The 13,677-nt window shown below is 45.1% G+C and overlaps 1 protein-coding gene across 2 annotated transcripts in view; it reads right to left on the bottom strand.

Moving 5' to 3' along the window:
- The window catches only part of LOC106814182 (neural proliferation differentiation and control protein 1-like), a 41,690-nt gene extending 28,246 nt beyond the window's left edge, over positions 1-13,444 (bottom strand). For both annotated transcript variants that reach the window (XR_001394567.1, XM_014818481.1), the window contains exon 1: positions 12,576-13,444. Coding sequence is in view for 1 of the 2 variants with exons in the window: in XM_014818481.1 (XP_014673967.1) it covers positions 12,576-12,622 (47 nt within the window). In the remaining variant the exon portion in view is untranslated. The remainder of the gene's footprint in view (positions 1-12,575) is intronic.
- Between the last annotated feature and the right edge of the window lie 233 nt (positions 13,445-13,677).

Below are 13,677 nucleotides of genomic sequence, written 5' to 3' on the forward strand. Positions count from 1 at the left end.
ACAAGCCCCGTCTACATCCGCGGCGGCGGTTCGCGGGCGACGATCGGTGGCGGCGGAGCGCGGCGCAGTCGTCGGCATCCGCACCGCTGCCGCAGCTCCGTTGGCCTTGGCGACGATGAGGAGAGGGACGCGGTCTGGCGGTGGCCTTCAGGATTTGGAGGACGGCTTCCTCGTGCGTATTCCCTCGAGCGTAGCGCTCGCCGACACACACCCAGCCGGTCGTTCACCTGCAATGCGGCCTCGAGCACCAGGTGCGCCGCACCGCCCTCGATGATCTTCGGTCAACGAAGATGCGTCGCGTCGCCGGGCACGTGCTGGGTTGCCGATGCGCCCGCGGTGACTGAAGCAGCCCGCGGGTTTCCCTTGGACGCAGCTCGATGACCTCTCGACTGTCGGCGGGTCGCTGCCGCCGCGGATGCTGAGGTGCACCTGTGCATCCGGCGCCGCTTTCAGGGCCTCGACGGCCCGGCGGCGGCAGTCGCGTCCGGGACGCCATGCGCGTCGTCGGCGTCCGCTTCACGCGCTCGATGATGTCGTCTCACGCGCAGGCCGTCCGTCGCACGGCTCTTGCCGCCGCCGCCGTGGGATCAGCTTTGGTGATGTAGATGCTTGGGTCGTTCTCGACGCTGCGGCTGTCGTTGTCTCTTCTCCGGGTGCCGCGGCGATGCTGAAGCCAGCCCAGTGCTGCCGCGCTCAGTGACATTCTTCCTCCCCGCTCCCGAGTCGTCCTCGTCCACCGTTCGTTCGCCGACCGTCGGAGTGTGGAAGCTGCTGCTCCGGGCGAGTCGAGCGCTGTCGATGCCTCGGCAGTTTTCGCCGCGACCGGTTAACCGGGCAATCGTGAACGGTGGCTCAGTCGACGGCGACACGGTCCGGCGCGGCGTCGACGACCGCGACGTGTGGTATGTTGTCGCCGCCGGCGATGACGCCGGAGGTGAGGCCGTCCCGTGACGCGATCGGACGGCGGCTGAGGCGGCTCTGGCGAACGAGGCGTCGTCGAGCGACTCCTGCCGCGTCTTCTCCAGCAGCCGAGGCGAGAGCGAGCGTATCGGACTGGCCTCCTTCTCCCACTCCTGCGCGATCTGACAGCGTCTCAAGCGTCTTTCTGCTGCCAGCTCTTCGCAGTTCGTCGAGTAGCCTCAGCTCGGCTAGAACTCCTGGATGTCGAGCAGCGCCTGGAAGAGCGCGCTCGTTGAAGATGCGGAATCACCTTCTCGATTGGGCCTGCCCTTCAGTGCCTTGTGGTTTGGCTTCGTCAGCTTGCCGTGATAGATCCTCGAGCCAGTTCGACTCGCATGTGGCTGTGCGGCGGTGGCGTCCTGCTTTGCTAACGTAGGCATCTTGCTTACATTCACTGGTGAGCATTGTGTTTGCGGATTTCCCAGGCTACACGATGCGCGCTTCCCGCGCCCCTGCCTTTTAGTTTTGTACCGCATCACATAGCCCGCGCAGCATGGCGTCGCGTGTACGACTGGTGGGTCTGACGAGAGGCGGCGACCACCCACCTGGTGCGCGTCTCGGGCGAGATTGAAGGCGGGAAAAAAAAAAAAAAAAGCTGCGGTCGGAGTCGTCTCGGTTGTGAGGGCACACGCTTGCTATCAGATGACAATGCTTCGCCTTGCCTTGATGTTTGGTGCTCGATCACGTAATGCGGTTTGTTGTTGTTGGACAGGAACGGTGGCTTCGTGGCCTATCAACAAAATTTCTCGCCGATCCCTTCGAAACGTTGACCAAACACCAGCAAGGGACGTGTCGAATCTTATGGCAGAATGAACAAGAAATCGTTGCCGACAAACAATTGTGACTAACCACAGCCGATGAGTGAGGTGATGTATAATGAATCGAGCAGCTGAATAGTCTAGTTGGTCTGCTCACGGCTTACTACGTGATGTGACAGTTGAAGGCACAAATCCAAGCGGTTTCAATCTCCCTTTGCGTGCTAGAACACAGGCACTGGTGATGCTGCGAATGAGGCTTTCCTTTAGTATCCTCAAGCCATCCTTTCTGTAGGCAAACCAAAACAAATTTTAGTTGCTAGCCACAAATAAACTGCTCTTTAATGGTATGAATTGTATTACGATGATCCCAAGAGATACAAAATACCTAAAGGTAAGTAATATTATGGTAAAAACATTGTTTTCACTAAAAATAAAAATTGAGTCCGCTCGCAGTAGCCTGGGAGCTGGGCGTCCCGGGCGTATAGCCTACGGCCTTGGAAAAGACATACAAAGCAACTTAGCATGCTCCGTTAAACAACGATCATAAATAGGGTATTAACACGTTTCACCAGCTAAGCCCAAGAGAAGTATCGCGAATAAAGCATATGAAATGCGATCAGCATGCCATTAAATTACCTTTCATTGGTGTAACATCAACTCTTAGAATTTTATTGGTGGGGATGGTAGGTATAAAAACAGATTCTTTTTGCATCAACCACACCCACATAGTTAGTCAAGTTCACGCTTCAAGTAAAATTTATTTTCATCGCGGTATATAATGAACATTGAGGCTTTTGCACCGATCCACGTTATTATTACTTGATTACATTGTACATAGTTCGATTACTATTAGCAGTGTGATACAATGGGCACATTCAATTGTCATAGAGAATAGAAATAATTACACGAAAACTCTCGTAGCAGTCTGAGTATTCTTCCCACCGCATACCTGGCCCCCACCAGCGCTATCTCATTGTGCCACCTTACTAACTGAAAGTGCTGTCACTCTAATACTAGGACCACGAACGAACGTGTGATGATGTTACAAATACGATGTTAAATACATCATGTCGCACTGTCGCACTGCCGCTCGCCTTCAAGTACATTTTTCCCCGCCATCAACACGAATGTGCGGGAACTTTGACCTTACCGATAACATTTTGATATTTACCTCCAATTTTTATTTTTAATGAAATAAATTGAAACGAAGAAGATTTCATCAATAAATTGTTATCAGAGTTTGTATAGTAAAAGGACTAAATCTTTTCAAGTAACAGAGCCATCTTGTTGCCGAGCAATATGAAGTTAGATACAGATCCAGCGTGTGAAGCCAGCTAAAGCGTATGCGATTCCTTTCTTGTGTGTCATCAATTATATATGACTCTCACATATAGCATCTCCACAATGAAAATGGGAGGTTGAAATGAAGATGTCTAAGTTTTACTGGACGAATATATTAAAAATTGGTTGATAATACACAAATTCGTAAATTTTCCCTGATTTCCTGCTAGCAAAGTGTAGCTTAATAAATTAGCAAAATGCTTTTATTAACTATAATGCAAGTCGGGTGCAATGCGCAGTAACGGCAGGCAGGCCACTCACACATACAATGTGAGTTACTGGACCGATTGTCCCACTTGGTCCTCATGCCCTCACTCCTTAATTACGCTTAAATAGTTTCACGAAAAGACGCTGACCGGTTGCATGGCATTCTGCAGCCTCGTTGTACACAAGGCATGACAAAACCTAACTACGAGATGCAATCCTGTTAGATCACCAGAGGACTAGCATGCCAAACAAGCATTACACTATTTGAGAGCTGACATAATTAGTACAAGCCACGATTACAGTACAGCTTATGAAGAGTTCACATGCATCTAATTAGTATTTACCAGACATGTTTGACGAGTGTCTTCTCCCGAGTGGCCCTTATCGAGGATTTTGCATTCGATGATAGTGGGAAAATTCGCTGGCCTAACACGATTGTGGTCGCCTCTTTCCAGGGTTTAGCCAACAAACAATAATCGGTGCCCATAGGATCTGAGTCGCTCACTCAAGGCCACAGCCCGCCACATGTACGCAATGCACAGGAGAGAATATGCCCAAGGCAGGAAACTGAGAGGGCCTTCGACGGATCGACAACACGACGGTCAAAACTTGCAACCCCCCCCCCTTCCGTAATCTTTATGTCGAGTTTTGAAGCTAACAAGACGGCTTCTGTTTTTCCCGGCTAAACGTCGTGCACCTTGGAGGCTCATGTTTAATACTCGCCCATCCGGGGGGTCGGATGTTAATTTTTTTATTCGTGGAATCGGTGCAAAAAACAAAGTTTTTTCTACGGATAGCTCGCAGTCGCGTGAATGCATTTGATGATGGACTTTCGAGTCATTATATTAGGGCTGTTATAGAAGTGTTTATTTAACAAGGTATTGTTCCTAGAATAAAAAATTTAAAAAAGGTGCATTAAAAAAAAAGCTTTTTGCCTCTGTCGGTGCCAATGCCCTCAAATTTGTTTCCAGGTCGTTAGCGGAAAAAACGATCTTTTTTTCATTAGGCTCTGAGTGAAAATGAGTTATCACAGACCGTTAATGCGGCGTTGCCTAGGCTGATCAATGCTCGCTCTGCCCCATTAAAGTGGGGGCTGCAAAAAATCTACAAATAAATTAACATCGCTACTGCTATACACATGCAAAATTCGTTCTCAATATAGCCATATACAACTAGGTATAAAACTCTGATAAGATGTGTGTATATGGCTGAGAATATTCAACAACAGGCTGAAGATTGCTTTCTCATGTTGGCCAACTAAACACAACTCACACACGCGTCACACACACGTACATTCGCGGCGCACGCACAAACGCCACACATACATTCGCCAAAAAAGTAAGGTAAACATACAGCTATACATAGAAATATCTATCTATCTGATATACCAGTTAAAAACCGCTGAATTATAAGAACATAGATTTATCCAAGGTTAGCTCACACATGTTTCTTATATATAAATGGTGCTTACCTGAAAAAATTTGAGGCTTCAAAAGTTCTTAAATAGGGGCCTTCCCTTAATTGTTTTTACTCTTTACGTTACTGTACTTTGAGCGCTGAAGAACACACTCAGGAAAAACAAACAAAAAAAACCCCGCCTGGAGCGCGCCGGCCGCTTACAGTGGGACTCGTGGGCATGTGTTACCAGTTACCCAGTAGTGTACTGGGTAGAGTTTGTCCTTTTCATTGCAGACGTTTTTTATTAGTTTGTGTTCACATGGCCTTTCTTGCTGTTGGTGGGCATCTGCGGTTGTTTGTTTGTTGTTGTGTTGTTTGACCGCGATGTCACACTCACACACAACGTAGTACAATGCGACTGCTTCACACCTAAGTACATTAACACTTTGTTTGGCTACAGTACTTCTTCTCAATAACAATGCAAGGGTGCTGGCCGTTATGTTGGGTTTGGAGCAGTTGGCCATTGCGCACATTGTTTTTGCTCGATATTGTTGAGCTTGTCTTTTTCTATGTTTACCTGTATTTCTTTTTAAGTTTCATTGCATGGAAAATTTAATAACACTACTTTTAAAATCTTAGCCATAGAACAGGTTCTTATGTAAAGCGGCTATAAATCGGAAATTTCTAGGCCCTGACACGGATTGTTCTTAAAATCTATGATTCCTTCATTCACGGCGCGGGGTTTTGTACTGTCAGTTGGCAATTGTTGAGACAATGAGATCACCATACTTTAGCAACTTGACCCACGCCATAGTTCCGATTGTTCATGTCCCTTGCTGCCCTATGCAGATGTTTTTAGAAGGTATTGCCGAGACCCTCAACCAGACGCCCCCACTCAGAGCTTTCGTTCTTAGCCCTGGTACCTACGTGAGAAGCCAGAAACGATGACCCCACCCAGTGCTTTACGAGGTCAAACGGCACCACGCCACACACTACAAACGTGAAACTTTCAAGCAGAACACCGCGGCCGCCCGGGCCGCCCCGGACCCCCTGCCGCCGGGGCTGCCAGCCGGGGCGTCGCCGACACCCCGCGGCGCCGCGCCACGCAGCGGGCCCCCGCCGGCGGCCCGCGCGCCGCGGTGCTCGCGGCGCACCACACACACGCACCGCCACGCACAGCACACACAATGGAACACTTTTAAATACGAATCCACTCACAGGTCTTTTAATTATCTCAGTAAAATCGTGTTGACGCCACACTAGTGCTTTCGTGCCGTTTTCTACTTGCTATCGTTCTTTTTCAGAAGTGTAAAAAACTGACCTCACGATCGCAACGACAAACAATACCCCGCTTTTGCCGCAACATATTACGCAGCTACCCCGTTAGTGGATACATACCACTACTAGGACAACGCCGTCTCCACTGCAAAACGCCCCCCCCCCCACGAGAAAACACAAAACGTCGGCCCCCGCACGGACGACCCCCCCCCCCCCTCGCCCCGCCCTCCGCCCTGCCCCCCCCACCCCCCGGAGAAGCCGTTTTTAGAAGCCAGGCACTTTCAATTTTTTCGCCCAGGTTTCACCGAGCATGCCGAGCCCCGACAATTTTTACATGTACTTATACTGCACTAAAATGCTAATCGAACAAAGCTTAGCACGCTACCAACTGATGCTTCCCAAGAGCAACTGTAAACTGTAATTTCGAACATGGCCCTTTCATTGACCCATGGGAGGAGTGGGTGAACATGCAACGGTTATGAACATGAGCCTCCACACAGAACTACATGGAGGATAAAAAGTAAAGTAGTTTAACCACTATTATCAGGTTGTGAGCGTGGTTTCTTTGCAATCTTTTTAGCCAGATAAATCTCAGGCCTTTCTGTAAGAAAACCCCTAGAACAAAAGAAAAGGAAGAAATCACGATATGCACAGAAAGACGTAAAACTTGCGAAACTCCCGCGGCGACGCGCACTGGGGGGCGGCGCAAAAAAGCTATGCGCGTGTTTACAGATTCTTCAAACACAGCGCAAAACCAATATATTCTTTCTGCAAGCACACTCATCCTACCACTCAACTGGCGTTAGGCCTTCTTTCGGAGTGTAAAACAAGACATTTTGATAACATCTGCTACAATAGACTCACTCAGGTGCACCGGGTGCTAAAAACATGTCCTGGCGATAACACCGTTAAACGTTTAACCAACACCAGTTACCAAATAACATCGCCCAACACCCACACACAAAATTTGCAATCAAGATTAAATCACTTTTCGGCTTGCATTAGAACGACTTTTCCCGCCTGCTGCAAATTATTTGTGCATTTCACGTTCGTTGTTGTGGCGCGCTTGGATGTTTTTAATGCGCTAAACATATTTTAAATTTTTGTGCGCTGAAACTAAATAACAATGTGCATTTTGAAACATTATAGAGGTTTCTTATCAGGTGTATTTTGTTTGTGATTAATCTGTGTTTGACGTGCTTAAACAAGTTATTTGCCTGTTAATAATATTAGCTTTTTATTAGTGCTTGTAGTCTTTTTTGTCCATTGGAGATACGATATTGTTTGCCCCCATTATGGTGTGGGTGCTATGCAACAGAAAACATCTGTACGTATGTTCAGATCCGTAGTTGCACAGTATTACCTTCGTGTTAAGGCTAATATCATCGATCTTTATATTCAGCCGTGTGGGGCTTGGGTCGGTCTTCTTAAATTCACGAGTTTTCAAGAAGTGTTAATTGATGCCAGTCGTTAGATATAAAAGCGGCGTAGTATAATTTAATAGATGAATAAGGATACAATTGTTTCTCTAGGACAAATGATATATTGCTGGATAACTTATTAAGCCAACGTTGATGTTTATAAATTCATTATATAAAACCGAGTTGCTGTTAGAACGCATCTAGCATAGACTGGGGTTGGTTTTGTTGCCTGGTAGGCTGTGGTGTTGGCGGGTTAGCAGTCGAGTCGAATGACTTTTAAAAACAGCCCAGCCCCCCCCGCACCACGCCACCGAACTTTGGCATCTGAGTGTGCGGGCCTTATGGTTGGATGCAACGGCTTAAACACTCTCTCCCCCCAGGGTTGTTCAGGGTGTGTCGTTTCTATTTTGAGGGAGACATTTTTAGTTCTGCGGTCGCCGCCCAGATTATCAGTTTTCTATACGCGTCTGTAGCTATATCATTGCATCTGGCCATACTCTGCCTTATTATATTTTGTATATCTCTTTAATATATTCGCGTTGGCCTTGGAAATCCTATTTGATGGTGCTTTATTCTATATCATCTCCTTATTAATAAAATAAAATTGTATAATTAAATATAGTGTGTTTGTATATCATGTCAGGATATCTCTATTTGTAACTAATATGTTAAAGCTATATATATATTATGAAGAAAATATACAGATAAATATTTATAATTAATATATCAAATTTGATGATGTTATTCTTATATTGATACGTAATCCGTGTGCGTGTATATTTGTCAACGGGTACATAGTCTAGATTATATGTTTAGTTCCTCGGTGAGTTATGCGGAGAACACTGTGACATCATTGAGCAGTTCAGGAATCATTTTATATCTAGATTCTCTCGAGAAGAGATGGTTATATCGGATGTCTCCGCGGACCTTCTGGTCATGTGGTCATTTCATAACAAGGCACTATGAAAATGGGCTGTAGTAGTGTTCACCGCTTGTAGGACATAATAAATATAGTTTTCTCAAGTCCGCGTCCCGTCAACTATGTCGTCATGAAAATGTTCTAGTAAATCTGCCCTGATGCCATTGACCTTGGAACTGTGTTGTGACTCTAAATCCTTCACCTAGTGATGTCTTTCTCTATCTCAGTATAACATCCAATCCCGGACGTATTGCCGCGTCCATGAGATTGTTGCGCAAGTCTGCATTTCTCTCGTCTTAGTTACCTTAAGTTAAGGACGGAATGTCCCGTTCTTTTATGCCTCTTGACCTTTGTATCCTCCCAGCTTCTCGTTTATCATCTCATATATCGTTTCTTATTGCTCCGTCTATCCCTCTAGTCTTGTGCGGTGTAATTATTGATAATATCGTCGGAGCTCTTAAGATTGTGCCAACTGGTTATCGGGGCGGGTTGTGTTTGTGGTCCGGGATTCGGCACGCGCGCTACGCGACAATCATGGTCGATTTATCAAGCTACATCCTGAGCTACGTCAGATTAAGCTAAAAACGGATAAGGGCTCTTATTAGAAAGAATCACCTTTGTGTATCTGTGATTACTTCATTCTCCGTAATGAAAAGTCACCTTTGTTGACAAAGGTTGAGCAAATCTTTCCATACCACCATAAATAGTGTCATTATTGAAAATGCCGTTTATCAAAGATACGTGTTCAGGTTTGAGGCGATTTTCGGGTCGAAAATTTCAATACCCACTTCATGTTATAGATCGCACCTGATGGCAGCTACATGTATATGTAGAAAATTATTTATACTGCCTCCTAAACAGTTTCAAATCCCTCGCACTTATTAGATTCTTAACACCAGGCGTTCAGATCATTGGGACTAATTAGAACCATTATTTAGCACAATTTTATGTACTCCATTGTATAGAAAATGCTGAAGTTGTGATGTTTCTAAGACGCTCATTTCTCGAAACTCACAACTCCCATTCCAAAATTCTTTTGTTACGGTTTTAATGCTAACATATCAAAGGAAAAAGCTCCCTGCGAATTTTTTTTAAATCTGATATTTTATGAAGTTATTGGCTGCTTTTCGCTTCACGACATTGTTTGTGGCGTTTTGAAAAATCAACTACATATATTTGCGTACTCCGTTCAACTTATTTCTAGATTTGAATTAAATTTGAAAAAAAAATTCCAGGCGACGTTTTTAGTCTCACATTCAATTAACAAAATTATGGTTAAAAGGTTTAACGGTCCAAACTCTTTCGCTTGTTTCTGAGAAATTGAAACAAAAAGAGACTATTTTTGGTAAAATCTCACATTTTTCAGTCGAGAGAGAGCGTAGATAGAGAGACATCTCTCTTATGTAAGAGATATGAGTTTGATAGTGAAATTTGATGAGCAGCTTATGTGGCAATGATCCTTTACAGTGTTACGCGTCTTCCGTAACCTACGAGGTATCTTATTGAATTGAGTAGTGATTAGACTTTACATGGAATCGGGCGCCTGTCATAGTAGAAATATGAATTTTGAGCACACCAAAATCATATACAACCATGAAAATTCACTTAAGAACTCACTTTATTCATACTCAACAGTATTTTGCAAATTAGCTCAGATTTGTGGTATATATTCGTAATATTAGCAATATTTGATTACTTTCTAAGACACGCAACGAATAGGAGTAGCAATATGAACAATATTACTTTAAACTAATGCATCTCAATACATTGGTAATATAATGACTATTTAATCATCTTCTCTTGCATCATAGTAATGTGTATTTTCCCATTTCATTATTTTTGTATATATCCTAATATGTAAGCATATATTGCTCTTAGTTATAGTCTTTCTTTCTTTTTCTGTACCAACTGTTTACGGAGACCTAAACATGTGTGGTGGGATGATTGGTTACGGAAAAACAGCTAAACCTTGTATAAAACTAACACAATTCACCCATCCATAATGCAAAGTTCAATCTAATATACTGACTCACCTACCTAATTGAGATACGTTTCTGAGTAATCACTCCAGAACATGACAGTGGGACAAGTCACTGATCCCTCATCCACCCTAGTTAGGATATGCTGCCTAAATAATCATTCCACACCCTTAATAGTAGAGAAGGCAATATCACACGATGAGAAATGCAAACCAACATGTCAACCTGCTACACACTGTGAATAATAACAAGCTTTCTCAGAGATTCCTGTTGAGTTTTATAAAAATTACTGAAGCACTATAATTTTGCTCCATAATCACAGCATTAAGTGTCACAAGGTGATCACGCAGCCACAATAAACACTTCAGTTATTCACGATCAAGATGTATCTAGCCGGTAGGATTAGTTTTTAAAACGTTATCTTAGTACCTGTACTAGACTGTATAATACCACAAAAATAGCCACTGCGTGACAATACTCCACTATAGACTACTCAAATTATTCAAGGCTAGTGGAGAGAGAGGTATTGCTGCTGGTGGATGTTGAATCACGCCTGGTTAAATAATGCGAAAATTATTAACGAGCTCAAAACTAGATTCATTAATTAATGATGTGCGACAAAAAGATTAACAGAAGACATGATTAAGGAAGATTTTAGACTTTAGGGTAAATGAAAGTGTCAATGACACTGTAGCTCACCACAAATTACGTTTTTATAATATTCAGATTTAAGCACTGCCTAAAAGCGGAGCTCCCGATGTGTAACGTGTAAGATTGAGAAGATACGCTTATTCCACATAGCTGCTATATACCACGTGACAATGGTGTTTCCCTGCCCATAACACAACTTTTGTCAAAGGTTAATTGGTTGCATGGAAATGTTTACTTCCTATGAGTTTTTCTAGGCGGTAGCACACGGTTGCCAACTGTATATCGCAACGCACGCCAGTCGACGTACTTTCGAGCCACGGCAATTTTTTGGCAAAAATGGGAATTGCCATTAGTCAGTTCAGGCTCAACGGATTTTGCTCATTTTTGGTATGTGAATGAATAAGGGCTAGGGGTTTTGATATTAAAAAAAAAATTATGCAAATTAGGTAGGTTTTGGCAATTATATAGCATATTATATAGACACGCAGATAACAGTCTGTGGTGTCACACTCGTCTGGTTCGTTTTACAAGACAATATCTTTAATGCAAAATTGGTATTTCCTCTCCACCCTGCCGATAAAACGTCTATATTAGAGTAAAGTTTTACAAAACATGTCGGAACGCAGCATAACCTATTTATTTCGAACGCCATCGCTAAGAAACATCAAAGCAGGTATAGCGCCATCTACCGTCACAACTTGTGATTCATTTTGGTTTATAAATTGTTTTCCAAAATAGAACGTTTAATATGGGAGCATAGCAGTAACAACTATACCCAATTTCAAACATATGGGTCAAACGGTTCCCGAGTTATCGTTGACCGTAGTCAAATGTTGACGGACGGACGGACGGACGGACGTACGACGGACGACGACCCATGGCAACATAGCTCAGCTTGACGATGTCATGGTGAGCTAAAAACCGTTGTAAAATGAAACGCTGCCGGCCCGCCTAGCAACAGTTGTTGCCACGCGCACTCGAGACCGCCCATTGGCTCGCGCGCGCTGAACGTTTAAAATAGCCACGAAATAACAGCTTCTGGTTGGAGGGGTCAGCGGAAGGTCAGCGTGCGTTCGCAGCGCACTCTTTAAAGATCAGAAGGAAAATTACTTCGGCAAGGATCGATGTCGGGTGAAGCTTTTTTTAAATGTTTACGAGGAAATCCGCAGGGGTTACAGTAATTAGGGATTGTTGTATTCTTAGAAGTTCTATTTCCAGATTACTTGAATGCGTGATTTCCGACATAAAACGACGTTAGTAGACATTAAAATCGATTGAAATCAATTTACTCGTAGAAACCCAATTATGCCAAAAGTAGATTTCACCATTATACGCTAGCATCTCCTAGGAGGAAGAGATTAGGTTCAGTGTTACAGAAAAACGTGATGGAATTTGTGCTAGAGAGGTAGATGATTATGAGGTAGAGGGTTATGAGGTAGAGGGTTATGGTTAGTGTTACGGTTAGAGTTGCTACTCGTGGTTGGGGATGTGTCGGAGTTTTAGTTATTCGTCTCTAGTGGTAGCGCCACAGTTCAGGTTAAAGATTATCTATTACACGCATACAATCTATGACATAGATGCGCGCCTGACCTTACGTTGAGCAAGAAATTGGTCGCGTTGGACCGCTCTGCACACCTCACGAAGTTCTATCACCCACACTTACACTTGACTCGTGACGTCACTGACCAGTTCTTTCAGTTGATCAAACATGTTGGTTATAATCTGTACGCTGCCTCCTCCTGCTCCTCCTCCTCCGGTTCCTCCTCTTCCTCCTCCACGGAAATTACCGAAAGACCACGCCGGATTGTAGGAGGCCAGGATGACGTTCCGCGGCAGAAACACGTAGAGAAATAGAACACAGAAGATCTGTTCTCTCGAGAACACTGTTTTCTCAGAAATTCTCAGTTGTCTCCACTGCCTACCGTGTAAAGTCAAGATAGCCTAGTCGAGAAACACAGTGACAGAGAAAGTACCGGAAGCATCTGATGTCACCTACTCTACCGCCTGCCTTCTCCTCCGATCGCAGGAAGCTAGAATGCCTTCACGAGAAACACGGATACAACGAGTACGGGAATCTTCGATGCTCTTATATTGTCTTCTGATATTCACCCACGCTAAGGCACTGCCTGCGCGCGATTCCTATCTCTCCCGCCCACCGGTGGGCGTAGCTGATCAAGGTAAGCAAGCTGTCGTCACCGCCTCGTTGTCTTTACCTGACAGGTAAACGCAATCACACACACAGGTGGCTGCGCCGCCTCGGGATCCGATGTAGCAGGTAGAGGGGAGAGAGGATGGAAGTGGGAGGGGGTTGGGGGAAGGGGTCGCAGGGATGATGAGTAGATGCGGACAAGCAGTGTAGACGCTGGTCGTGCGGCGATACTACGATAAGGTGGCGCGAATCCAGCCCTCAATGCTTGACCACTTGTTACCGAGATTGCTCGATCACAACAGAAATTCAATCGCCCTACAGCAGGGCGAGTTTTTCAGTCAGTAAATACGCTGGAGAGCACTGGGCGTGAGTCGTGTTCCTACGAGCGGAGGCTGCACACTAGTGTGACCAGCTGTGTCGCACGCTTGACCACTTGACCACTCAGCGCTTCGATCGCCTTACGAGTGGGAGAGCCACGGGAAAACTAAATTAGCGTGCTTGATGACCGATTGACCACAGAGAGCGTGCGCAGAGATGCGCGTGTACATCGCACGCACGCAGGACGTGCCGATGTAGCGGCGAATACAACCGCAGACGTGCACGTAGTGACGTACAT

This window comes from Priapulus caudatus, unplaced genomic scaffold (genome assembly GCF_000485595.1).
Source record: "Priapulus caudatus unplaced genomic scaffold, Priapulus_caudatus-5.0.1 Scaffold880, whole genome shotgun sequence".
Taxonomy (NCBI): domain Eukaryota; kingdom Metazoa; phylum Priapulida; class Priapulimorpha; order Priapulimorphida; family Priapulidae; genus Priapulus; species Priapulus caudatus.